Here is a 26,222-nt window from a genome sequence, read left to right as displayed (position 1 = left end):
ACACCAGCCGGCACTCCGCCATGTGCCGGACGCCGGTACAAGACCTCTTCCCATTGGTCAGGATCACCGTCACGTGGCCCACCAGTGTCGTGGGGGTATAGACCAGGCTCCGCTCATTTACTGGCTGTGTGGTGGTGAGTGAGGTCTGGAGATCTGCACATGCTCGCACACAGACTTGAATTTTTGTTATAAACATGTGGGAGAGGAGAGAGAAACGACAGTCAGCGCCACTCGAGTGGCCAATGTATATTTTTTTTTTTAAATTCACATGTCGGGGCGAGATACTCGGCCAGTGGTCGTCCACACTCATTTTGACCCCTTATTCTCTTTTATTCACAGAGTTGGGCAGACGCTGGCTCTTTTTTCAGGGCAGACCGATTTTTTTTTCATTTTTTTAACACAAACGCTGTGATATCTGTTTCAGTGCGTTTTGTTCGGTGGTGGGGGGGTCAATGCTTTGACGGGGGTGGCAGGGGAGGTTGTCAGGGCAGCGCGCAGTGCCCTTAATTTTTGGGGATAATTTTGGTGATAAGGGGCGGAACGCACAGGGGAGGTAATGGATTTAGGGAGATGGGAAAGAAAATTGAGGGGTTGTAAGGGGAGGAAGATTTTGTTTTGTCATAAAAAAATTCCTGGATGTAAATTCGTTGTTACGAAACCGGAAAAAATTCAATGTCTCGTGTTAGGACACCTCTTCAGGTCTTTATTGACAGTGCCATTGAATTGGATTTTAGAAAAATGACATTGAACCGAATTGAAAGGAAAAATGAGATGAAAATTTCGTAACTTGATTGACTTTTCAATGATACTCAGAATCTATCGCAAATGGCAAAATTTTTGTCTGAAGTTCTTTTGCAAGTCTGTGTTCTCTCTGCAAAAAAGGTGATACGAAAAAATTTTTTATCTGCGGTAGATTTTGATATATTCATCAAAAACTAACAACTAATCAAATGGATTGGACTGTTTTACTGCTTCGTTACGGACTTGGCTTGAGGCTGGGTATGTAAACCTGGAATGCATGTGTTTGTTTATTGCATGTGAGTCGACGCTCGGTCGAGCGGCTGGCCGACCGATTGACTGGAACTACTCGCTTCAATAAACGTTAAAAAACCCCTCCGTTCTTGACAAATATTCAACATTGACAAAATGCAAGTTGATTTCATACGAAGACGTGTTCAACAAAACGAGGAAGTGTCAACGATCAATAAAAATAAACGCACTACTCCGCGAATAAATTACCCCATTCCGACAACTAAATCAATCTCCCCTCAATTATCATAATTAATGTTCCCGACATTTCACCACAAAATGTAATAACAATGCGAATCCCGAGAGTGAAATTAATTACAAACACTGAAAATGAGAGAGTTTCAATCGATCGAACGAAATGTCCGCCGATGAATTCAATTGTTTAACACAGAATTCTTCATTATTCACCCTAACTACCCCATTCAACCCTTCATTTGCCACATAAAATTAATTACATACGTCCATCGAACCGATAATCCAGAAATTGATAACGATACGGGAAAATTACGGGAAAATTCGCACCGAATCATTGAAATTTCCGGAGATCCTGCCCAGGACGTAATCCCATCCTAATTCCTGGAATCGTTAAAAATACATATCACAGGGATATGAAAATTCCTGTAAATAATATACAACTTTGTCTGTCCCATTTACATGGAATCTCGTCTATTTGCCATCGCATGAGGCCCCGGGATTTGGCCTGGACCCCGAGAACCATCTCAGGTATAAAAGGATTTTTAGCGAGTATTCCTCAATTCATCCTGAAATATTCCTCAGCCAGTAGTTTCCAAAGCGGCCAATTTCCTTTTGGAATCTGTCAGGGTGAGTAACAAAGAGAGAGAATGTTCTTCATCCATGGCATTTGTGTTCACTGAATTTTCGAACGCAACGGCCGGAGCCACGTTCAAGGCTGCCGTGAGCGTTTATACCTCCAAGCACCTGCCCCCCCCCCTCATCCCTCCCCCCTTCCATAAGGCCCAACGTACCATATTATAAACCTTCGAAATGCCGTTAAATAAAAAAATAAATGGCAATTTTGGTTGAAATTAAAATCGAAGGTGAGTAAAAAATCATCTGATGAGAGACAAAGACATTGGGACTTATGGGGTGAAAGAGTGGGGATGACATGATTTTCGGGGAATTGGGAATAAGAATATTGGTTTATGGGCCTTAGCAAAAATTGGAGAATAATCCGAGTTTCAGAGAATTTTTTGGGAGAATGAGAGTGAAATAAGTAGAAGGGGGAGGGAGGGGGGGGAATAAGGCTCAGTGCTGCAGTGAATTTCTGACCTGAGCATTAACCAAGTTCTTTGGTCAGTCGGGTGATTTTTTAAAAGCAGGCAACCGGTTGGAATCATTGTCGTTGCTTTCGCGAAACTTGCGAGTCACAAGGCGAACGTGGCGTGTGAATACGGGAAAAAGGATGAGTGCATTGAGAAAACTCGAATATGCGAGGGAATCGGGTTTGCAAGGTCGATTTATTTGGAGTACGATATCGTTTTTTTTTGTACTTCGAGTTCGGTTGGTTGAATAGGCCGGAAATGTCGAAACGGATGTCTCGAAGGCTGCTCGAAGGCGGCTCGAGAGCGATTCACTTCGATTTTACAATTTTTTTTTTTGCTGAGGAGTTATTATCCAGTGATAACGCTCGATTTTTGGAAATAGAGCGGTGAAAGTCGCTGATCGGAGGCGATTACAGTGGTGAGGGCCATTCGTTGTTGACTCGGCAGATGTATTTTCACAGGTATAGGACGTGAACATGGAGAAAACGTCCAGCTGCATGGGCGAGTCGATTAGAATCGGTAAACTTTGGAAAATCGGTCTCGTGGTGGGACTTTTTTGGATCCTGTTTTTTTTTTACGTCTCTCGGCATTGTCTCGGCCGACGTGCAACCTCAGACTTCACACATATGGCGCGAGAATTCCGGAAATTCGGTCAAATTATACAGATGGCACGATTTCACCGTCATTACGATTTTTTTTTGGGGTTTCTGTTTTTTAAGGGGTGGAGAGAAGCTCCGTGGGCGCTCGCCTCGGCCGATTCTCGTTCATTTTTTCATGCATCTGAGGATTTATTGTTCACTGAATTTTTTCAGCTGTTTATCCGAGTCGCAAAATTCCCTAAACTAATTATAAAAATTCTCGAACAGGTAAAAATTGAAAAAATGACGATTGCCCGGTTGTCAAACGAAAAATGCTGTTCTCGATATCTCGAGTCTGCCAAACTTATTCCTTATTCATTGACTCAGTGGCCCAGGCGGTTAATTTGAATCCAGTTTTAATTTAATTTTCGAGCTTTTCAATTACGATTTTTTTAATCAGAACCCGCTGCAGCGCTCGTTCGGTCTCGTTCCACCGAGAAAATAATGCGCTCAAGGCGATGAGAGCGGAGTCCTAATATTGACATTTTCCATCGGAAATGAAGAAATAAAAAATAATATAAAATGAGATTAAGTGGTCGGGGAGGGGAGGCACACATTGGCCCCATACTCATATTCACCGTTGACAATAAGGGTGAACCCACTCGCTCATGAACCTCAAGGGGGAAACAGCTGTTGTTCGGGCGAACTGGCGAGACTGCAAAACACGAGACAGTGAATCAGAGGGTAAAAGAAGAGAGCAGTAGTAGGTGGAGGAGAATGTGAAAAAAAAAAGAATATCTGGCACCACCTGGCGTACCTGGCTTAGGTTTACCTGGGTCCCAGTGGATTTTCACTCCGATCTTTTGTGCATCGAGAAGCACAAGAGGATCCCGGGTTTCTCTGCATGGGATGAAAACCGAAACTCGTCAGTCTCGTGCATCGTTGGGCGCCTCCAGTACATTCGACGAGAATTATGGTCCAAAATCGGTATTTAGGGATGTAGGGGCTATCTGAGGGTCAGTGAATTGGGTGTTCAGGTCAAGAAAAGGAAGGCCGGGTCCTCAAAATTTTTCTATAATTTCTGGGAGATTTTTTACGGCTGAGGAAAATTTTGTCAACTGCGCAAAACGATTCCGGTTGATTCCTGGCTTTTCAATCAGGAAAAGCCGGGGTTGTCGGGGCATTTCCAGTTGATCTTTTTGTTATTTGTATTTAATTTTCCTGAAAGGCATTCAGAACGTCGCAGACGCTTCCGGTCACTAAATAAAGACTCGACGTTTTTTGTTAGCAAACAAAAGAAAATTTATGGAGTGCTATGTGAGCAAATAGAATTTTTTAGCGCGTGGGAATAATCAATTGAAAATTTGATGAACATTTTTGCTGTAATTTTACGGATGTAAATAATTACCGTCGCATATTTGTTTTATATTCGTAATTTCCTGGCGGCATGGATTTCATCCCCAGCGCCTTCGCCTTTCGGAGGACGTTTTACCAACTATTGATTCCGTCGGTAACCTGATGGCCTCCGGTGATAGAACAGCTGAGAGATTGGTGTCCACAAGAAACAGTAAACATTCTGGTGAACGCCGGATGGAATAACGCATTTCATTAATTTGTTAATGGATTTTTTGTCTGGAAAATCGAGAATTTATGGAGCTGTGAATAATTCCAGTGACTTGCAATTAGTTTTGCTGCATTTATGCAGACCTTTGAGCTAGGAATTAGTAATAATCAGTGAAGCAGATTATTTTTACACAAGTTGACAAATCCATTTGATGCGCTGAATTTTCATAGTTCAATTTAACTAATTGTTGTTTTGGGGGAAGTAATAAATATTTAGAGTGATATATCAAAGTGGGGCGATGTCTATCCAACCGAGGGTGTACTGGTCCCAGACCAAAAATGACGTCTTCCTGAGGATTGACGTTGATGATCCTGAGGTAAATGTCAGCCAAAATTTTGGTCAGGTCATTCACACCGGAAATTTCCTCTAGTTGGTTGATATTTTTTAGGGGACTGAGATCTTCCTTGACGACGATGGCATGAAGTTCTCTGCCTCCAAGAGCCAGAATGGGGACACAGTCAGCTACAATTTCTCCATTGATTTTTATGGTTCTACGAACAAAGAGGTAAAGATCATGGAATAATTTTGAGGGATGATTACTGAAGAATTTCTGCACTTGATTATCGATTTAATTTCAGGAAAATATGTATGAATTGATAAATCACCAAATGCAGTTCATCCTGAAGAAGGAAATCGATGGCGACTGGCCTCGTTTAACAGTGAAGAATGACCCTGACTACATAATTTTGGATCCAGTTAAATTCCAAAGCAAAAATATAACGGGAAGATCCAAGGGAGGAGGCAGGAAGGACAGTTTCAAGAGCCTCAACGAGGGCTTCACCTCAGCAAAAGACAAAGTTCATAGGGAAGTGCTGGAGAAGAGAAACGTTCATGACGATTACCCCCAGATGTATGGGAAGCTTCAGAAAGAGGAGTTGGGATACAGAAAAGGTTAGAATTGCTCCAGGAATCCAGGCAACTGGTGCAATTCGAAATGTTAGAATATTCTGAGTTTATCTACTTGTTCTCCTTTCAGAAGATTTCAAGAAGGTTTACCTCGTCTGGTATAATTTATGCCAGTTCGTTGGGTTCATGTATGTTCTCACAGTCATGGCAATTCGATACTCAAGAGAAGGTCCAGGTCAGTATGAGAAAGGGAACTGTTTATCAACAACTTGAATTAAATAGAGAGAGAGAGAGAGATTTTCTTTGATCCCCTGGGACATCGAATCCCAAAAGAGAAGACTGAAGTCACAGATAATTTTTGTAACTGAGTTATTATCACGAACATCAATTTGTTCATTTTCCTTTCAAAAATTTCAAAAGTAATTTCTCAAAACATTTCCTAGATTCCATGCCTGAGACCTACAACAGTGTTGGTAGCGTTATGAAATTCCTCCAGCTCCTGCAATTCCTCGAAGTCATGCACCCCATGTTTGGCTACACAAAAGGCAATTTCATGCTGACATTCGTACAAGTTGGAGGTCGTGCCTTTGTTCTCTTCCTGATGATTGAGGCTGAGCCCCGCATGCAGACGAAACCAGTCATCTTCTACCTCTTCTTTGTCTGGAGCTTGATCGAAGTATTTCGTTATCCTTACTACATCACCCAGGTCTTGGACGTGGAAATCGGGTTGCTCACCTGGTTCAGGTACACCATCTGGATACCCCTGTATCCGCTCGGGTTCATGTGCGAGGGAATCATTATCTTGAGGAACATCCCCTACTTCGAAGAGACTGAGAAATTTACGGTTTCGTTGCCGAATGAATGGAACTTTGCTTTTCACTTTCCAACGTTGCTGAGGATTTATTTGTTGCTGCTTTGTGGTCCTGCTATTTATACATTGATGTCTCACATGCACCAGGCGAGGATCAAAAAACTTGGTGGGGCCAAGGCCCGCAAATTGTTGAACGAAAAATGCAACTGAATTTCAGAATTTGGGTCTTCATCATTTCTCATCACTATTTGACATCTTAATTCGTTTTAAATTTTTTATGCTGTCATGCTGTTCATCCTGTGATGTCTCACATCTATCAGATGAGGAGTAAGAAATTTGTGGAGCTGAAGGTCAATTACCATCCGAAAAATGCTAACAGGCGGTTTCATTTTCTGAGGTTTATCGTTTAACCTCAACATTCGCGAATCACTTTTTATATTCTGAGGGTAAAATCCACAGATTGACGAGGATCAATTGAAAAAACACTTTGAGTGGCAAAACAACAGCAAAATACGCTACAAATACAATCTAACATGTTACTTATTTAAGTCTCATTGTAATTTTTGTCATTTGCTTGGTTTAACAAACTTAATTACAAGAAAATCATCATCGAGAACCTGTCGACTGTTTTATGTAACATTCCAATACCCTATCATTAATAAGCAAATATGCTAACTAGTCATCGTGTGAAATTGCCTGCTGTGTCGACAGTTTATCACGCAGGTTTAGAACTCACGGCGCATGTCACACCACATACAAAAACCACCCGGGGAGTGGTGGGAGACGAGGATGTAGCTGCACCGGGAGCCAAACATTCCGATACATTCGTTGTTTTTATCAGTCCATATCGGTCTGCGACCCTCGAAGGTAAGAAATTGAGTATTCAGTTCCCGAATCATCGAACAAGTTGAGGAATCATGCTACGTCTCCTGAGGAAAGTCCAACCCCTAAGGGCCTACTCGTCAGCTGCCCTCCCGGCTCCTGAAATCAACCCCTCGATAATGTACTGTGGGGTAAGATCCTTCGTTTTCTTAAAGCGTCACGTGCCAGTCCAGTGATATTGCAAAACCAGAAATAATGTTATCTAGACTCTTCCCTTGCTATTCGCAGAAATGGGGGTTATGTCAGACCATTTATTCGCCATTCATGAGATGCGGAATTTTAAGATATTTATTTATTTTATTTGCTTGTCTTTCTGTTGTTTTGTTGTTGTTATGAGTGGGCTCACATGATTATGCTAATTTTTGTAATTAGGACAAAGGAATTAGTAACGAAGTGATAAACTGAGATAATATCTCCCTATGAATTGTTTAAAAATTACAATATTTATCGGCTCTTGTTTTATAATCGTACCTTGCGGGGTCTGAACTACTTATCAGTAAACAAATACTAAAATATTGTCATAAATATATTGCATGGACAGCTGACTAGACATTATCAGCCCAGAGACAATGATATTCAGAGGACACAGAATAAATTATCAAAGGCCTTTACAATGTTCAATCAAAAAATTTATAAATTGATAATTTAAAAAATATCACTCGACACTGGCTCTCGTCTTCAAACATTCCAATTCGTCACACGAACCCCCGGAACTCCTCAATATCCCCAAAAATTGTGACAGGTATTCATCAACAACGAATGGCGAAAATCAGAGTCTGGCAAGACCTTCGAAACGAAGAATCCCTCCACCGGGGAGGTAATCGCCGAGGTTCAGGAAGGCGATGCAGCCGACGTGGATGCAGCTGTTGCAGCAGCCAAGAAGGCATTTCGTCTCGGTTCAACATGGAGAAGGATGGATGCCTCTCACCGGGGGGTCCTCCTGAACAAACTGGCTGACCTCATGCAACGAGATCGAACGTATCTGGCGTCACTGGAGACCTTGGACAACGGCAAGCCGTATGCCACTGCTTATGGCTTCGACGTGGCCGCCAGTGCATCGGTTCTGAGGTACTTCGCTGGCTGGGCTGACAAGAATCATGGGAAGGTCATTCCCATGGATGGGAATTTCATGGCGTACACCAGGCACGAACCTGTTGGAGTCTGTGGCCAGATCATCCCTTGGAATTTTCCCATGCTGATGATGGCCTGGAAGATTGCACCAGCCCTGGCCACGGGCAACACCGTTGTCTTGAAGCCTGCAGAGCAGACACCACTGACTGCTCTGTACATAGCACAATTGACTAAGGAAGCTGGTTTTCCTCCGGGTGTTGTCAACGTGGTACCTGGGTTTGGACGCGCTGGGGCTGCTATTGTCGCTCATAATGACGTGGATAAGGTCGCCTTCACGGGGTCGACTGAGGTGGGAAAACTTGTTAAACAAGGAGCTGCCATGAGTAATCTGAAGAGAACTAGTTTGGAACTAGGGGGAAAGTCACCCAACATCATCTTCAAGGATGCCAATCTGGATCATGCTGTTGAGACCGCACATTTTGGACTATTTTTCAATATGGGCCAGTGCTGCTGCGCTGGCTCCAGGACTTTTGTCGAGGATGATATCTATGATGAGTTTGTGGAGAAGAGTGTCAAGAGGACACAGAAGAGGACCGTTGGAGATCCTTTTGATCTTACCATTGAACATGGGCCACAGGTGAGCATTTGAGAGTTCAAAGAATTCCATTTATTTATTTGGTAGCAATAAATTTAAAAGAACGACAACGAAATAATTTATTTCGGCAGATTGATGAGGATCAAATGATCAAGATCCTCTCCCTGATTGAGTCTGGAAAATCACAAGGTGCTAAATTGGAGACCGGAGGCACGAGAGTAGGGGACAAGGGATATTTCGTCGCCCCAACAGTGTTTGCTGATGTTCAGGACGACATGACGATTGCTCGCGAAGAAATTTTCGGTCCTGTACAGCAGATTCTCAAGTTCAGTGAGATTGATGAGGTCATTCATCGTGCCAATAAAACTGATTATGGCCTGGCAGCCGCTGTCTTCACTAAAGATATTGATAAGGCAAATCATTTGATTCAGGGCTTGAGAGCTGGAACCGTCTGGTATGAAATTTTTTTTTGTAGGAAGGTCAGGAATTTAGTTTAATTGCTAATTGTTCTAGGGTTAACACTTATAACACCCTATCATCTCAAATGCCCTTCGGTGGTTACAAAATGTCCGGACAAGGAAGGGAGTGCGGTGAATATGGACTCGAGGCTTATACAGAAGTAAAGAGCGTCATCATGAAGGTCCACGAGAAGAATAGTTAAATACTATAAAAAAGACTCAAAAGAAATGTACAAAGTCGTATTTTCGATATGAAATACTCAGATATTTACATGTGGTGCACAATACGAGATTTTTCATACATATTTTTTTAATTTCTTGTACTTATTAAAAATTACATTATTCCAACGATTGGTGCTTGAATCACAATTATGGTAGAATAAAGGATGAAAATAAATTCCAACTCGTATTTTTTATTTTACATACTCAACACCATACCAGGGGGAAAAGCTAGAATTTCGTAGGCCAGAGGGTAATTATCTACATGGGTTGATTGCATAACCGAATATACAAGGTAACTCCTTATCAACAGATAGCTGCCCTTTCCACTCAACATGCGAATATTCTTTATGAAAATATTATAGAAAAACCTAGCGAATTTGATAGAAAACTCTCTTGATTCTCGCCTGGTTCTATTGAACAAAAATATGCAACGGAAATTCTAATTATGTTGAATTTTCTAAATAATAATTGTCCCAACGTAAAGACGCAGGCTCAAGGGAGTATACTTAGTTCTACTTTTATTATCAATCAGGGGCTGTGAGCAGGGATTGTGCGTCGATAAGGCTCTCAGACGTTAACCCTGAGCTGTTCATAATAGGGGTACTCACAGTGTTCCCCGATTTTTTATTACCGAATGGGTAGAAACTATCGATATTCATCTGCACGAGGTAAGTGGTCACTTTGTCAACAGGAGAGGTAGACCCGTCACTAGTGTTGACCCTCATCTGATTGATATCGTTCTGCATGAGGCGTGAGTACAACTCCACGTGGTTTTTACCACCATTGTGAATCTCCAGGGGTGGAATCCATCGAAAGTAACACTGGGTCCAGAGTTCTAGGCACGAAATATTGTGGTGGGGTTTCAGGGGGCCTTTTTCTGGCTCCTTCGAGTTGAACAGGGGGTTGTAGAACAGGAGGATGTCTTGGTCTGTGAACTGCTCTCGCCAGTCCCAGACACTACGCAGGACGAGGGGAGTGTTCGGATCCTGTGAAATTTAATTCTAATTCAAAGGATGTCATCGCTAAATGAAAATAAGAATTTTAGTTTTCATGAACAATTCCAAAAAATAAATACGCAAAACGGTATATTAAATTACCATAGCAGCAAACGCTCGATCTCTCTCACAGTTGAATATGAATGTATCGAAAATAGATACGTGTGCAGCATCCCATAGCGTCGTGACATACGTCTCCGTGAATTCAAATTTCGAGGGAAATTGTTGGATCAACTGCCAGACACAGTCGAGGAACAGAAGAAAAATCGGTGATTTTTCAGAATTAAATTTCGCGATGTGCCCCAGACGATCACAGAAGGGATGCCCAGCTGCAACCCATTCTTTCTGAATGAGAGATTGAAATCCAGTTATCGTTCGAAAATATGGATCGGATATTAATTGGACTAAGCTCGATATAACGCAACACATGTCTCTTCCTGCTCCTTCTTGTAATATAACTGACGTTCCGGAGCTCAAGTGATCACTAGCTTCCACAGCTTTTTGCAAACAGTGAGAAATAAACTTCAACCATTTGGAATTCTCCAATAACGAGTAGAAATTATTGTCCTGCATCCAGAACTGTCGGATATTCTCTGGTGTACACAATGCGACTAATTTTGAAAAACTACTAGCTACAGATTTAACTGTTATTTCCTTGTTCAACTCGAGCACAGCCATGGCTAGTTTCTGGGGATGACTCTTTCGTATATTCTCCAGCATTATGTTCTCCTGGGTTCGCTCAGTGATCGTCGTCATTAGTTCAGACATTTTAACTAAGGCAGCACCTCGACTGGTCGACCACGACCACACGGGGGGACGGCCTTCTTGGAAGTGGCCGGCAGCTCTGGTTAATTGACTATCGGTGACAGATCCTGGAACGATTATGAACTGAGGCAGACTCGGTGACAACTGGAAGGCCACATTAGCAGAAGACAGTCTCCAATTTCTCTTCAAAACTTCATTTCCCTGGGCGGTTCGATCGAACTCTCCTCTCCAATCGTTCAAATCTCGAAAAAACTTGACATTCTTGTCAATACTACTGTAATAAACCTCTTTGAAATCATACGCAAACAGCAGCTGATGCCTGCTGGGGAATGCATGATGCAGTAGTGTCGCAAGAAGATTCTTCCCATGACTCACTGGTGAGAATTTAAACGAGAACGACCACGTACGAAAATTCTTGCATACAATGAAAATTCCTTTGACCTTAGACGGTATCGTACTCCCGGGGATGAGCTTTCTCTTCTTATCCCCCGTAATCAAGTAGATCTCGTCGATGTTCGATAAACACGAGTCTGTGTATCCGTAGAGGTGATTCTGCTGGCGATTTATTTCCTCGCCATTGAGATCGTCACTCGTGATGAATGTTAACTTGAAGTTTGTGACGGAGAGAGTCCCGGAGATCCCCTGCTTCAGGTCCCCCACGGGGGAGAACATGAGGACATTCTGGGCCTCCGCTATGAGAACTTCACCGGGGAGCAATTTTATTTTATTCTCACCCAGGGAATCCCGTCTGCTCATCTGCATGTTCTTTACAGATAATCAAGTTTGTTTAACATAAAAAAAATCGAATATTTCATGCGTAAAAACATAAATGAACGTACGTGTGAGCTGATAGTTGTTAAAAATTTCAACATTTTTCACTCGCAAGTTCACCAGTAATTTTCAATGATTGTTACCTGCATTTCATGTTCCTCGAAGCCCACATAGCTGATAAAGTTCTTGCAACTTTTATTTTCCATGGCCAATTAGCACTGTTACCCTAATTATCCACTACGACATATTTCAACTGCGAATGTTCAGTAATTTTCGGATTTTCTCATGAGTAATCGTGTTGTGTTTACTCAGTTTACTCCCCTTACGGTGCAACAATCATATGACATAGACACAAGCCCGACAGACGATGCTTTGAACACCAGAAAGTCTTATTGATACGAAATGTCGAGATGGCGCCACGTGTCTGAGCCCCCAGGTCACGAGTATAGGTTAAGCACTGTGGATGCTTTGCGTTATTCAAAATGGAGACAACCATTCGCAATTCTTTGAATTCACATTATTTTTCTGTTGCTTTTCTTATTATTCCAAAGTTTTTCGCATCAACGAACACCTTCAATTATTCATAATTATCGCATTGAGGAGCTGTCAACCAAGTAACCATTCTGATTACTCTGATTATCTTGGTGTTGATGAAATAACCTGTGGCTTTTAGAGATTTCTCCACCACCAAAACAAAAGTAAAAAACAAAAATGCCACGACGCAAAAATCACCCGGTGAAGGTAGCAATTGGGGAGGACACGAGGATAGCTGTTAATTTAACTGTGAAAAAATTGATGGACTCCCCTGATCAGAAGGAGCTGGAGTTTCCCTCGTCTTACACAGCTGAGGAGAGGGCTTATATTCATGATTTGGCAGCCCAGCTCGGATTGAAATCCAAAAGTCGAGGGTAAATATCCGTCGGGCTTCCAAATAAAATGCATTTATGTCGACCCGGTGACTCGACCCGTTCCTTAGACATCTGGGGTTCCCGGTTAATTTATCATGCCTTTCTCCATTGTTCCAGGAAAGGAGCTAGTAGATTCCTTACAGTTTACAAACGCGAGGGTTCAACAATAATCCAGTCGGACGCATCAATAACGCTAAACAAGCAGTCTAAACAGACAATGTTGAATTTAATCCAGAACTTTCCCTTAAACAACAAAGAGAGACAGGATTTGCTGCCTCCGACCGAGCGAGAACGTACGATGGACAACGAGATAACCACAACTACAAAAGCAATGGGCAGGCTGAATGGCACGATAGCTCAGGTGCCTCAGCTGCGAACGAATCAGGATCTAGTTCAGCTGCGGAGGAGCCTAACGGTGTTCAACGCTCGTGAGAAGATCCTCGAGGCCCTTAACTCGAGCCAAGTGGTAATAATAGCTGGTGAGACTGGCTCGGGGAAGACAACACAAGTTCCACAGTATATTCTTGAGCATTGCCAGCTGAAGAATCAGGCCTGCAGGATAGTTTGCACCCAGCCAAGACGTCTGTCAGCTGTTTCAGTTGCTGAAAGAGTCGCCTTCGAGCGTAACGAGAAGATTGGACAGACTTTTGGTTATCAAATACGACTGGAGAGTCGAGTAGCGCCGAAAACCCTCTTGACGTACTGTACAAATGGAGTTCTCTTGAGAACATTAATGGGAGGTGACGCGGCTCTGGGAACAATAACTCACGTAATCGTTGACGAGATCCACGAACGCGATCGTTTCTGTGATTTTCTCCTGATCGCCCTCAAGGAAGCTCTCGTCAAGTATAGATCCCTGAAGCTCATCCTGATGAGTGCAACAATGGACACAAATATCTTCGTCAAGTACTTCACCCAATGCAGTGTTATAAACGTTCCAGGAAGGTCCTACGAAGTTGACGTATACTTTCTGGAAGACGTCCTCAAGATCACTGGTTTCACAACAGACAAAATGCTTGAGAAACGAAAAGAATTGATAAACAAACAGGAACAGAGAAAAGTTCTGGACTCGTGGACCCAGTACGCCCCTCAGCAGCTTGGACGAGTACCAGCTAATGGCAAGGCCCCAGTGCCATCACCAATCTTGGGTCAGCAGACTGAAACCCAGCCGGAGAGGGTTGAGCTGGAGCCCTGGTTGAGGGAGGAAATGGACAAGAGTATTTCAGATTCATGGCTGATCGGTGGAGAAGACAATTTTTCTCAGTTACTTCACCTGATTCTGTCTGAGAATATTTCTGTCGATTATCAGCACACAAACACCCTCGTGACACCCCTGATGGTGGCAGCTGGACGAGGCTGCATCAACACCACTGAACAACTTCTCAATTTAGGAGCAAATCTCAATATTCGAGCCAGCAACGAGTGGACAGCCCTCGATTGGGCGAAGAAGATGAATCAGATCGAGTGTGCTGAGCTCATTGAAGCATATCTGAAGACCTACGACTGCAAACTTGAAGACTCTGGAGTTCAGAATGCCGACGCACCCCTCTCAGAAGAAGACAAATTTCTCCTCGAAATTTATCACAATACATTCAGCGATGATGCTATTAATTACGATCTTCTGTTCGTCCTGATTCAGTACATTCACACGCAACAGCCCTCAGGATCGATCCTCGTGTTCCTCCCAGGGTACGACGACATCGTCACCATGAGGGACAGGCTAAGCGTTGAAGAGAAGAGGATGAGTCAGACAATGCTCTACGAATTATTCATCCTCCATTCCAATATGCAGACAGCTGATCAGAAACGAGTATTTCGGCCGAGCCTCCCGGAATGTAGAAAAATCATTCTGTCCACGAATATCGCTGAGACTAGCATAACGATAGATGACGTTGTCTACGTGATAGACTGTGGAAAAGTGAAGGAGAAGTCATTCGACGCGATCTCAAATGTTTGCACCCTGAGGTCCGATTGGATATCCCAGGCCTGTGCTAAACAACGAATGGGCAGAGCTGGTAGATGCCAGAAGGGTATCTGCTACAGGCTCTTCTCCTCAATTCGTTACAACAGCATGCAGGTTTATTCAACCCCAGAAATCCTACGACTACCTCTTCAAGAATTGTGCCTGTTCACCAAGCACTTGGCCCCAGGCAACACACCCATTGCTGAGTACCTCGACAGAGCTCTCGAGCCCCCATCGAACGTCGTAACCAGAAATGCTGTTCAGTTACTGAAGTCCATTGATGCTCTTGATGCCTGGGAGGACCTGACAGAGCTTGGTACTCATCTTCTGGATCTTCCGGTGGAGCCTAGACTTGGAAAAATGTTGCTTTATGCTGTTGTCCTCAAGTGTTTGGATCCAATCCTCACCATTGTCTGCAGTCTTGCTTATAAGGATCCATTTCTCCTGCCATCACAGCCCTCGCAAAGGAGAGCAGCCACAGCTGCCAGGAAAACCCTCGCTGCAGGTTCTTATTCAGATCACATGGCAGTACTCAGGGCCTTTCAACTCTGGCAGCAGGCCAGGTCCACTGGGTGGGAGAGAAAATTCTGTGAGAAGAATTTTATATCCTCAGCTGTGATGGAGATGATCACTGGGATGAGATCTCAACTGCTCGGGCAGCTCAGAGCCTCTGGTTTTGTGAAGGCCAGGGGCTCTGGTGATATCAGGGATCTGAATTGGAATTCTGAAAACTGGGGGGTTGTCAAGGCTGCACTCACTGCTGGACTGTATCCCAATTTGATGAGGGTGGACAGGAAGCATGGACAGTTGAGAACACAGAAGGAGTCCAAAGTCTTCTTTCATCCATCCTCGACGTTGAAAGAATTCACAAAGTCAACTAGGACCACATCTGCCCAGTCGCACTCAGCGAGTGTTCACACACTGCCATCTGATTGGCTGATTTATGAGGAGATGAGCAGAGTTGGACGATTCTGTCATGTTAAGACTGTAACTCTAGTCAATCCTATTACTGTCGCTCTATTTAGTGGACCTGCTAGGCTGGCAATGGATACTATTTATGAGACGGAGTCTGTACCTGAGAGTGAATCGGATTCTGAAGCTGAGGAGACACGGGAAGGCATGACTATTCTTAAATTGGATGACTGGGTTGTCTTCAAGCTTGATTTTGAGACAGCCAGGCTTATTCTGCATCTCAGACAGAAGTGGAATGCCCTCTTCCTGAGGAGAATGAAGAATCCCACGAGGAGTATGACAACACTCGATGATCAGGTTGTCAAGGCCATGGTTTCTGTCATCAGCAATGCTGAACAGTCTTGTGAATTACCACAGCCTCCTGGCATTGGACAGAGACCTAGACCACTAATTGTTGATTATTATCCTGCCAATGCGAGGAGAAGTGATGATGAGGATAGAACTTACTAGGGAATTTTCACCTCGATACGGGACATTTTCTACTAAAACAGCTTATTTGTCATTTTCAGCGCCTTTTTGTTGTTGTGGGATATTATCAGTATTTTACGTTCCGATGATTGCTGTCAGGATTGTGAGGAATGAAATTTTATAGTTTTAGTTTGACCTGCTGCAAGACACTTGGGGTTGTACGAGATTTTTTTTTCTGTTCTTAAAGGGAAATTTCATTAAAAATGTAGCATTCGTTTTTTTTAATTTGTTAATAGACTATTGGCCTGTCTACTGGACTGATTTTCAGAATATGCATCAAATACTTTTTATTCAATTTTCGTACTTCATTATTTCGATAGAGAAATAAATTTGCCTGCAAAACTAAACTTGTTGATTTTATTTTTTTTATTAATCAATTTAATCACGAGTAAGTTAGCTGTAAGCTGAATGCAATGAATAGGCTGTGCTAAGTAGGATTATGAGTGTCTCTTGTTCACTCCATTAACTATTAAAATTAATATTTTATTATTGGAGGATTGATGGCAGTCATGGCATGCGTTGTTCATGAACCATTACATCGTAACAATGTCATTCACTATCAGTTTTACAATATTTTACTTCTGTCTGTGAATCCCAAGGTCTGTGATGAATGTACCAGAAATAAGGAGAATATCCCAGTTTGTTCCCACGGATGATTTCTATAATTTTTGTTTCCATTTTTGTTTATGATTAGGATTAAATATTTTATTTCAGTTCGTTTTGAGTTTTGGAAAGGTTACTCAATTGTTTCATAAAACATAAAATGCTGTTTATATACAATACATTTCATGAGTGTAAATGGTACTACAATAAAAAGACAATGGCAGTAAAAATTGAAGACTCAGAAATTTTATTCGAACAATTGTCATTATTATTTCATTCAGGAAATAGTCAAATTGATTGATCGATATTAATTGATTGAATAATATGTATTACTTTTATGTATAATTGTCTGATCATTTTCACATCGGTGTAGCGGCGTTCTGGCAGAGGGTTTTGATGATTGTGTCCATTTCGAGGAGATTTTTCTGAGCTATGCGAGCGATTTTTCCTTCAGGTAGAATATCAGGTTCGTATCGAAGCAGTTCATAAGCCTCTCGCAGTGCCTTCTGCGACAGCTGGAGAAAATTACAAAAAATAATGAGTAAATATGAGACGAAAATTTTGAAAATTAGGAGAAGTACCATTAACATCCCTCGGAGTTGCTCCGGCCCCTGTCGCCTTCCGAATTCAGCTATCGCCGCATGTACTTCGAAGAGCACCAACCCCCTGAGACGATTTTCAGCTGAAAAATTGATGCAAAAAATGTTCACACATAGAGACTAATACAGACACATTCCTTGAATTTTTACCTGGCATGAGAATGCGAAAGAGTTCGTCCAGTTTTTTGCACAAAGATATTTTTTCGTTGAGCATCTCATCGCCGACAGCAGCCAGTCCACCCGCCTCCTGTCCGATCATCTGCGACATCGCCAGTTTTACATCGACCATATAGAAATGATTCTCATGGAGAACCTTGGAGTATTTATTCAAAAACTTGATGCATTCGTTGACATCATTTTTCTTCATCGACGCCAATTCAATGCCAATCTGCTCCAGCTTGACATCAACCGCTTGCCAGGTCATAGTCTCATCGCATTTATTGCAAGAATAATTTGGGAATCTTTCATTGTCCTCGACTATGAATGTTGATGGTAGCACAGTCCCACCGCAATTGCTATCCCATTGTGAACAATTTTTTCAATTTAACATAACGAATACGAAAATTCCAAGAGGTCGAATCTAGCTCTCACCTTCTGCTGCATTTTAATGCATTGTACATCGTTCCAAATTCAGTTGGATCGGAGCATCGAGTACATTGACAATGGAAAAACTTCGTTTGCAGTAGATAATGACGTCTGTTAGTGACCCCCCAGAGAGGGTCAGTATAGCACATGCTGATATGATCCCCTGTACCATCAATCAAATTATTTTTTATTCCTTCATTCATTATTCAAACTAAAAATAATGTTTTCCCCACTCCAAACTTATCTGTGGACTTCATCACACCTTTATTAATTGTAACGGCAGCTCTGATAATGAGCCCATCCTTCTCCGTAAAACTCTTCGAACTATTCGCATGACAACTGTGTTCGAAATATGAAGCTGCGTCGTACACCGCGATATGAGGGGGCTCAGTAGTAGGCACCTCATGTCCATTGATCTGCAATTCATCGTGCAATCGTCCCCCAAAAAAATTAATGATTAATCAGGAGTTAATCGTGAATAACGTGGAAAAAACATTTATAATTTACCTGGAGAATCCCAGCAATTTTAATGATCTCCTCCGGCTTTATGTGATCGATCTTGAAAAATCGTTTAACGAAACTCGCTAACGCCCTGTGCTCCTCCCCTCGATTGCCCTCGAGGGAGTCATCGTCGGTGGGGCTGTGTCCCTGGAGCTCGAGGAAGCGTTGATAAGCCTTGGGGTCGGTTTCCCGCAGCGCCAGGGCCCGGATGATATTGATACATCTGTACGTCGGGTGAGGACAGCCAAATTCAGTGATGGACACCTGAGCATAAATGACATAATAACACAACATAGATATATTTTCCAGATAATTATCTTCACAGATTAATTATTAAAATTTTATTTAATTTTATTTAAATTTTAATTCCATATTATTTTTCTCAAACACACGAATACCTTAGAATCTCGAAATCGAAGGGTGAACTGGCATTCACCCCCGTGTTCCTGGCAGTCGTTGCACAAAGGCCATCCGCACTTGTCACAGGCTTTAGCATTGTTACCCCTCAAGACGACGTAGCATCCAAGGCAGACTGGAGGAGTGTCCACCGGGGGTCCAGCGACTAGAGGTGTCCTTTCCCGCAGAATCGCCTCCCCCTTTTCGATTTTCCTCGTTGCAATGTAGTGCCTCCCAAGGACGTCATCCCTGTCGAGCTAGAAAATTCACATACCTTCGTGCATATCACCCATTGAAATTCACAATTTTCCTCTCCATGGATATGTACACATACTTTAAAGGGCCTGCAGTGGCTCGCATGTTCCTTCCAGTGACACTTTTGATGCTCACGACTACAATAAAATACGAGCTTGCAAGCGCTACACTTTTGTTGTGCCGGCTGCTGACACACCGCGCAAATGTCCTCGCCAGACATTATTTTTACTGATTCCCGGTGAGATCGATTGAAAAATCTAGTCTCGGGTGAATTCAATAGGTCCGAGTGGTGGTGTGGAGATTCACGTGTGTGGCGAGGGTAAAGTCTAGAAACGTTCAAATATCCTATTAATAGAGTCGAAGTTAAATGCCTGGCCGCCTACTGTGGAGTTAAATATGGCTAGTCGAGACTTTTTAAGGGTTCAGAATTTTTACAGCCACGAATGCATTCATTATTTCATCAATTTATGTTAATTAATTACGTTACATTTACGTTACATTTTGCTTCGAATGGAAGGACTGTTTTAATTTTGCGTTCGTTATTCGTTCGACAGATAACTTTCGTCCGAAAATCTGATAAACTGATTACTTTCTTTGAATAAATTTTCGAGTTCATTAAATTTGACGAAATTGGATGTACATAATGTTTACACTATCCTCGATATTGAAATGGCAGTGTTGCCAGGTGATCAGCGAGGAGCTCTACATCTGGACGGTAATTTTCCCCGATTTTATTTCCTCCTGTAGACCATCCGTTGATCAGCCTGTCCCACCCGAAAAATGTTGAGTTTATAAAAAATCGGGGATTTTTGCGGACACGTGAGGGGTGGGGGAGGTGGCAACGTCGCGTAATTATTTATTATCTAATATCAATAAAGAAGAGGATAAAAGCGGCGCGATGATGATGATTTAAGGCACAATACAGTTGTGGTCGTCAGGCGAAACGATGGCAAATAGTTTTATAGTTTTCTTGTTCATCTGCTTGGTGAATGGCCTTTTAGCTGAAGAGGCAGATCTGCTGGTGGAGACTCCGCTGGGAAATGTCCAGGGTTTCTACAAGACGAGTAGCCGAGGGCGAAGGTACCGGGCATTTGAGGGAATCCCATACGCCCAACCACCGGTCGATGACCTGAGATTCGAGGTAATTATTGTTTGTGGGCCAGAACCAATTATTTCGTGATTGGCTCTGGATCATGAATTTTTAAACGTTCAGAAGCGGATTTATAAAATTATTTAAATTGTTAATGACAGCCCCCACAACCCTTCGGCTCCTGGGAGGGCACCTTGCAGACAACTCACCCCAAGAGCCGCTGTATACAGTACGCTCTTGCGGGAGGATATCCTGGAAAAGTTGCGGGAAACGAGGACTGTTTATATCTAAACATCTACACTCCTCTCTCCAATCAGACGAAAAGGGCATCCCAACCACTTCCTGTATTTTTCTGGATTCACGGGGGTGGTTTTCAATTTATGGATGGATACTCTCAGGGGTCAACGTACATTATGAATCGAGATTTGATCTACGTGACGTTCAATTATCGCCTGGGGATTTTAGGTAATTCGGGTACCTCTGGAGTAATTTGGTAATCACTGCCTCATTTTTATTCGCAACTAATTAACGGCCAGTAAAAATATTTAAATGAACACGAGAAATTCAAGTGGAAAGACTGAATAAGCGAAAGGTTTTTTTGAAACGATTTCTTATCTCAGGATTTATGAGCACTGAAGATGCAGTTGTGCCGGGCAACATGGGCCTGAAGGACCAGAGTCTGGCCCTCCAATGGATCCACCAAAATATTATACACTTTGGGGGTGATCCGACGCAAATCACTATCGCGGGTGGAAGTGCGGGGGGTGTCAGCGCTCACTATCACTATTTGAGCCCCAAGAGTGCTGGACTTTTCAGAGGTACAAATGTCATCTGCACTTCCGGTAATCCCCAAATTTTTAGAATTATTATTATTGAACAGGGGGAATGTCATTCAGTGGTACTACCCTTAATTGCTGGGCGCAGACTGAAGAGAGTGCGGCAAAGGCGAGAAAGCTGGCGGCGTCCGAGGGGTGCCCGACGACCAACACTGGAGAGATGGTGAAGTGCTTGAAGTCTAGACCAGCAGCGAGCATAGCTTCATTGACCCAACAATTTCAGGTAAAATTATCAATTATGAATAATGAGAAATTTATTTACTCGATAAACATTGAACATTTAATTTAATTTCGAAAATATTGAAAGTTTAGAAAAGTTTTTGAGTCAATTTTCAACATTTTCAAGATTTTTAAGGCTTTCTCTCGCCATATGAACTTAACAATTGATAAATTATGAAGGATATGGTATATTATCTTATCACATAATAAAAGTATTTTCTAACGAATGTGATGATAACGAGGATTGATGTTGAGGTAGTCGAGAGAGTTCACAAGCGAGAGGATGATAAGGAAGGCGAGGGCCTTCGACTCGGATTATAAAGTTCCGTTTCACCAGATAATACTTTTATCGTCACGTGATATAAGTTTTTTTTCCTCCGAACCCAAGCGCCCCTTAAAAGTTTCTAAACCTCTTTTCTCTGCAGCCCTGGCTGATGAATCCATTCACCCCATTCGGTCCAGTGGTGGAGAAAAATTCATCAGATCCGTTCATCGATCGATCGCCGGTGGAGATCATCGCCAGTGGAGGGGCTGCCTCTGTCCCCTGGGTAGCCAGCGTGGTCTCCGAGGAGGGGCTCTTCCCGGCTGCCGAGTTCGTCGAGAACGAGGAGCTATTGGCGGAGCTGGATGACAAGTGGGAGGAACTCGCGCCTCATCTACTCGACTTCAACTTCACCATTCCACAGGCTCGACGGACTCAGGTCGCTGGCACAATCAGGGAACATTATCTGGGGAGCGATAGACTTGGGGAATTGAATATTCAACGACTGATTCATATGGTTGGAGATCGACTGTTTTCAGCGGACGCTGCGAAGGCTGCGACGTTGATGGCGAAATATAGTGGGAGTTCCGTTAGGTTCTATTATTATAATTACAGGAACACCTTCAGCCTGACTAATATTTTTAACGTCACTGGAAACTTCGGTAAGACAGTCATTTTTTTGGATAAAAAATTGCGGAATAATTATTTACCTTTTTTTCAGGTGTGAGCCACGGGGATGACTTCAATCTGTTCATTACCAGTCCTCTGATGCCGGTAGTGAGGGATGAACCAACGTTGAGGGTGCAGGATCGTCTTCTGGATATCATAGAGTCCTTCATGACGCGGGGGTATGTCCTGAATTATTTGGATTTTTTGGAGACTCAATTTTTTTAATGATTTACAATGACATTTTATTATGCAACAGCGCACCCCCCCGTGAAATTTACTGGCCCAGGGTGGATCCATCACAGCCGTATTTCAGGTACCTCCAAATTTCGGGCCCTGAAAAATTGGAGGCCAAGTCGAGTCTGAATTTTGCGGAGGGAAAATTTTGGTCCTCGTTGGATTTTGATGAAAATAAACTGTAAAATTGTGGTCTACACAATTTTACAGTGGGGGGAGGAGACGAAAAATGGGTAATAAATAAGTGAAGTGTTTGTAAAACGTGTGCCTTTCTCATTATCTCTGATAAGATAATGAGGACGTAACGAAGAGTTATTGTAAAAAGAATAAACATTTACTTCTGTTTATTGGTATATGGTATCAGTACCACAGGGAGAGACTCAATAATATAAATAATAAGAGAAAATAAAACAAAATGAACATAAAAATAAAATGATTACGAAATTTATTTTTCGAAAACCTTCCCAGACATCCCCGTCAGTCAATCTGTCCCGGCAAAATCCACATTCTCCCGTTTTAATTATGAAAATGCACTTTGTTTTATGTGGTGGTGTATAATGATTTTGTCTGATAAGTGCACCGACTATCACTTTATCGAGTCAGGCAAGAGCTATCGCTTTTGTTTGAACAAACTGCTTGCCAATACGCGCTACTAATGTCTCTTGGCAGTCAATAAACGTATGTGGCTTTTAAAAAATAACACACGTAGACACGATGTCAGTATTTCTGAATTTTTTTTTGTTAATAATTTTGGCGAGTGAATTTTCTGCAAAAAAATTGAATCTGCTAGTGAAGACTCCGTTGGGAGATGTTCAAGGGTTCCAGAAAACAAGTAGTTACGGACGCACTTATCGGGCATTCGAGGGAATTCCATATGGGAAGCCGCCAGTCGGAGACCTGAGATTTGAGGTAAAAAATAATTTTTCAAAATGAGAACAGTTCTAAAAAATTTCTCTAGACCCTATTTCTTTAATAAAAATTAAATAAATCGCATTTTTTTCTGCTCTTCCCTAAATTTTAAGTTATTTTATTGTTAAAATTCTTTTCATTCAGATGTTCGAGTTTTTGTCTCGGTATTTTCATCTCATTAATTTTTTTTCTCATCAATGCAGCTCCAAAAGACCATCAGGATGATAAAAATTCATCGATGAATAGGGTAAATTGACAATAAAACGAATTAAAATAATTAATAACAGCCACCTCAGCGTTTTGGCTCGTGGAAAGGCATTTTACAGGCAAATGGATCCGGAAGTGCATGTGTACAATATCACCCCGCGTCACTGGAGTTACCCGAACAGGTAACCGGAAACGAGGATTGTTTGTTTCTGAACATCTACACCCCCTCCGAGACGAAGAAAAGTAAATCCAAACTGCCAGTATTTTTCTGGATCTACGGTGGATCTTTTCAATTCGGGGAGGGTCGCGATGAGGGCTCGTCATACCTCATGAATCGGGACATCGTCTACGTGAATTTTAATTATCGTGTGAACATTCTAGGTAATTAATCGTATTGATTGATTATCGAGAAATATCAAACATTTTTCCCGATCTAATTAGGGTTTCTGAGCACTGAGGACGAGGTTGTTCCTGGGAATATGGGCCTGAAGGACCAGAACCTGGCGCTGCGATGGGTCAACGAGAACATTGAATACTTCGGAGGTGATCCTAATCGAGTTACTCTCGGGGGAGTGAGTGCGGGGGGTTCCAGTACTCATTATCATTACCTGAGCCCCATGAGTCGAGGCCTTTTCCAAGGTACGAGGCCCTATCCAAGGGCCTCATCCCCAGAAACTCCTTGAACCATTGAATTCACTCTCCAATTCCTCAAATTCCTTCCAAATTAGTCTCCGATTTTTCCCTGCGCAGGTGGAATGTCATTCAGTGGGACAGCCCTCGATAATTGGGCCCAGACAGAAGGTAGTGCTGAGAAGGGACAAAAGGTGGGGTCTCTCCTGGATTGTCCGACAGCCAGCTCTCGGGAGATGGTGGAGTGCCTGAAATCCCGACCTGCTAAGAGCATAGCCCAACTGGTCGGTCACTTTCAGGTAAAATCGTCCACCAATCAATTCCAAAAATTTATAAACTCAGACTGATCCTCATCGGATTATTTATTGCAATCACAACAGCCGTGGCTGTTCAATCCGGACGTCCCCTTCGGTCCAGTGGTAGAGAAAAACTCAGCGGAACCGTTCATCGATCGATCGCCGGTGGAGATCATCGCCAGTGGAGACGCTGCCGATGTTCCCTGGACGTCAACCTTCGTCTCGGAGGAGGGACTCTTTCCTGTAGCAGAATTTATCGAGAAGGAGGACTTGATGGCGACGTTGGATGAAAAATGGGAGGAAATCGCCCCTCATTTGCTCGACTTTAATTTCACTGTTCCAGTGGCGAAACAGCCGCAGGTGGCAGCTACCATCAGGGAGTATTATTTTGGTGGTGATAAAATTGAACTTGCTACGGCTCAGCAGCTTATTCACATGCATGGACATCGATCATTCTCACCACTCGGTGCCAGGCTAATGGCCAAAGCCAATCGCAGCCCTGTTTGGGTCTACTATTACAGCTATAGGTCACCAATCAGTTTGACTGATTTATTCCATGTGACTGGAGATTATGGTAAACTCAGGAAAAAGCAATGAACATTCGATTAAAAGTCAACATTTCTATGAGCCTGTGGCTAAAATTTAATTTTCATAATTTAAAAAATTGACTGAAATTAAAAAAAACCTCCACTTTCATTTCAAAATTTTTAACAGTACATTAAATGAATGGTCAGTAGCTAAAGTGAAATTATGTGAAACAGAATTGCGATAATTATACGTGGAAACTGGTTAAGACCATTTCCATTTGATTTTTCAGGTGTCAGTCACAGTGATGACGTATTTCTATTCATAGCCAACCCAGGCTTGAGAACCATCACCGATCAACCGACGTTAGATGTTCAAAATGTTCTCCTCAACATCGTAGAATCCTTCATATCAAAAGGGTACGTGTCTAATAATTTTAATTTAATAAATGCAATTTTTAAAATTTTTCTCTAGAAAACCCCCCGTCGGGATCGACTGGCCCCAAGTGGATCCCTCAAACGAGGATCTGGACTATCTCCATATTTCAGGGCCTGAGGAATTGAAGGCGAGGTCGACTTCGGATTTCGCTGAGGAAAAATTCTGGTCCTCTATCGATTTCAATGAGAATAAACTGTAAAATTCTGGAGAGTAGATTAAACACACTGTTGAACAATATTGTCAGTCAGGTAGACATTTCTTTTATTATTGGTAATTTTGGTTCAATATCGGATATTTTCACATGTTTTGTAACCTCCCTTGCCCCCTCATCATTTTATCTCGTTATACATTGAGATCAATTTTCATCAATATATCCTATTCCTCTGTGCTTCCCAGTTATCTGTTTCAATCATTCTTAAAAATTCAGTGTCGTTACAATCACTCTTCTCATTTATAATACTCGAGAGGATCAACTTCACGACTCAATCGCAGTGGATTATTACATGAAATTCCTACAGTTTGTTTTTTTTTTCACAATTATGTGCGAATTCGATTGCAAACGAAATGCCCCAATTCTCGTCGAGGATCATCACGTCAATCGTTACAGAAGTTTGGATTTCAAATTCACTGGAAATTGAAACGAGTGGACAGTGCTACAATTACATAGAGATGGGTAAACAAGATTTTCGACATTATTTTTCTTATAAATGGGAAACTAAGGACAGGC

At 42.4% G+C, this 26,222-nt stretch overlaps 6 protein-coding genes across 7 annotated transcripts; 4 read left to right on the top strand and 2 right to left on the bottom strand.

Moving 5' to 3' along the window:
* The first annotated feature begins 4,414 nt into the window (after nucleotides 1-4,414).
* LOC135169710 (very-long-chain (3R)-3-hydroxyacyl-CoA dehydratase) lies at nucleotides 4,415-6,787 on the top strand. 2 transcript variants are annotated; one of them, XM_064134946.1, is made up of 5 exons: nucleotides 4,415-4,830; nucleotides 4,903-5,019; nucleotides 5,093-5,405; nucleotides 5,494-5,595; nucleotides 5,804-6,787. In XM_064134946.1, the coding sequence occupies exons 1-5, from the start codon at nucleotides 4,753-4,755 to the stop codon at nucleotides 6,379-6,381; spliced, it is 1,188 nt and encodes a 395-aa protein (XP_063991016.1). In that variant the 5' UTR covers nucleotides 4,415-4,752; the 3' UTR covers nucleotides 6,382-6,787. The 2 variants fall into 2 exon arrangements, with proteins under 2 accessions (XP_063991016.1, XP_063991015.1); XM_064134945.1 differs by having other exon boundaries at nucleotides 5,491-5,595.
* A 258-nt stretch (nucleotides 6,788-7,045) lies between these two features.
* Nucleotides 7,046-9,580, top strand: Aldh (Aldehyde dehydrogenase). Its single transcript, XM_064134937.1, has 4 exons — nucleotides 7,046-7,184; nucleotides 7,796-8,761; nucleotides 8,851-9,173; nucleotides 9,233-9,580. Exons 1-4 carry the CDS (start codon nucleotides 7,089-7,091, stop codon nucleotides 9,378-9,380), a joined length of 1,533 nt encoding a protein of 510 aa, XP_063991007.1. The 5' UTR covers nucleotides 7,046-7,088; the 3' UTR covers nucleotides 9,381-9,580.
* LOC135169700 (myotubularin-related protein 10-B) lies at nucleotides 9,404-12,375 on the bottom strand. Its single transcript, XM_064134932.1, has 3 exons — nucleotides 12,074-12,375; nucleotides 10,497-11,924; nucleotides 9,404-10,385 (listed from the first exon to the last, which is right to left on the bottom strand). Exons 1-3 carry the CDS (start codon nucleotides 12,134-12,136, stop codon nucleotides 9,924-9,926), a joined length of 1,953 nt encoding a protein of 650 aa, XP_063991002.1. The 5' UTR covers nucleotides 12,137-12,375; the 3' UTR covers nucleotides 9,404-9,923.
* Nucleotides 12,376-12,405: 30 nt separating this feature from the next.
* LOC135169695 (3'-5' RNA helicase YTHDC2-like) lies at nucleotides 12,406-17,074 on the top strand. The gene is made up of 2 exons (XM_064134922.1): nucleotides 12,406-12,838; nucleotides 12,956-17,074. The coding sequence occupies exons 1-2, from the start codon at nucleotides 12,642-12,644 to the stop codon at nucleotides 16,221-16,223; spliced, it is 3,465 nt and encodes a 1,154-aa protein (XP_063990992.1). The 5' UTR covers nucleotides 12,406-12,641; the 3' UTR covers nucleotides 16,224-17,074.
* On the bottom strand, nucleotides 17,069-19,728 carry LOC135169703 (SET domain-containing protein SmydA-8). Its single transcript, XM_064134936.1, has 8 exons — nucleotides 19,260-19,728; nucleotides 18,928-19,182; nucleotides 18,536-18,793; nucleotides 18,291-18,444; nucleotides 18,035-18,191; nucleotides 17,594-17,958; nucleotides 17,426-17,526; nucleotides 17,069-17,359 (listed from the first exon to the last, which is right to left on the bottom strand). Exons 1-8 carry the CDS (start codon nucleotides 19,398-19,400, stop codon nucleotides 17,204-17,206), a joined length of 1,587 nt encoding a protein of 528 aa, XP_063991006.1. The 5' UTR covers nucleotides 19,401-19,728; the 3' UTR covers nucleotides 17,069-17,203.
* Nucleotides 19,729-19,834: 106 nt separating this feature from the next.
* Nucleotides 19,835-25,732, top strand: LOC135169494 (uncharacterized). Its single transcript, XM_064134545.1, has 17 exons — nucleotides 19,835-19,895; nucleotides 20,095-20,321; nucleotides 20,432-20,735; nucleotides 20,891-21,088; nucleotides 21,151-21,329; nucleotides 21,751-22,249; nucleotides 22,309-22,435; nucleotides 22,513-22,671; nucleotides 22,816-22,847; nucleotides 22,959-23,093; nucleotides 23,185-23,399; nucleotides 23,687-23,987; nucleotides 24,048-24,245; nucleotides 24,357-24,535; nucleotides 24,617-25,106; nucleotides 25,350-25,476; nucleotides 25,532-25,732. Exons 1-17 carry the CDS (start codon nucleotides 19,850-19,852, stop codon nucleotides 25,692-25,694), a joined length of 3,579 nt encoding a protein of 1,192 aa, XP_063990615.1. The 5' UTR covers nucleotides 19,835-19,849; the 3' UTR covers nucleotides 25,695-25,732.
* The last annotated feature ends 490 nt before the right edge of the window (nucleotides 25,733-26,222 follow it).

The sequence above is a fragment of the Diachasmimorpha longicaudata genome, chromosome 15 (assembly GCF_034640455.1).
Source record: "Diachasmimorpha longicaudata isolate KC_UGA_2023 chromosome 15, iyDiaLong2, whole genome shotgun sequence".
In the NCBI taxonomy this organism is placed as follows: domain Eukaryota; kingdom Metazoa; phylum Arthropoda; class Insecta; order Hymenoptera; family Braconidae; genus Diachasmimorpha; species Diachasmimorpha longicaudata.
The sequence above is the reverse complement of the archived record's forward strand: the minus strand, read 5'-3'. Positions and strand labels throughout refer to the sequence as shown.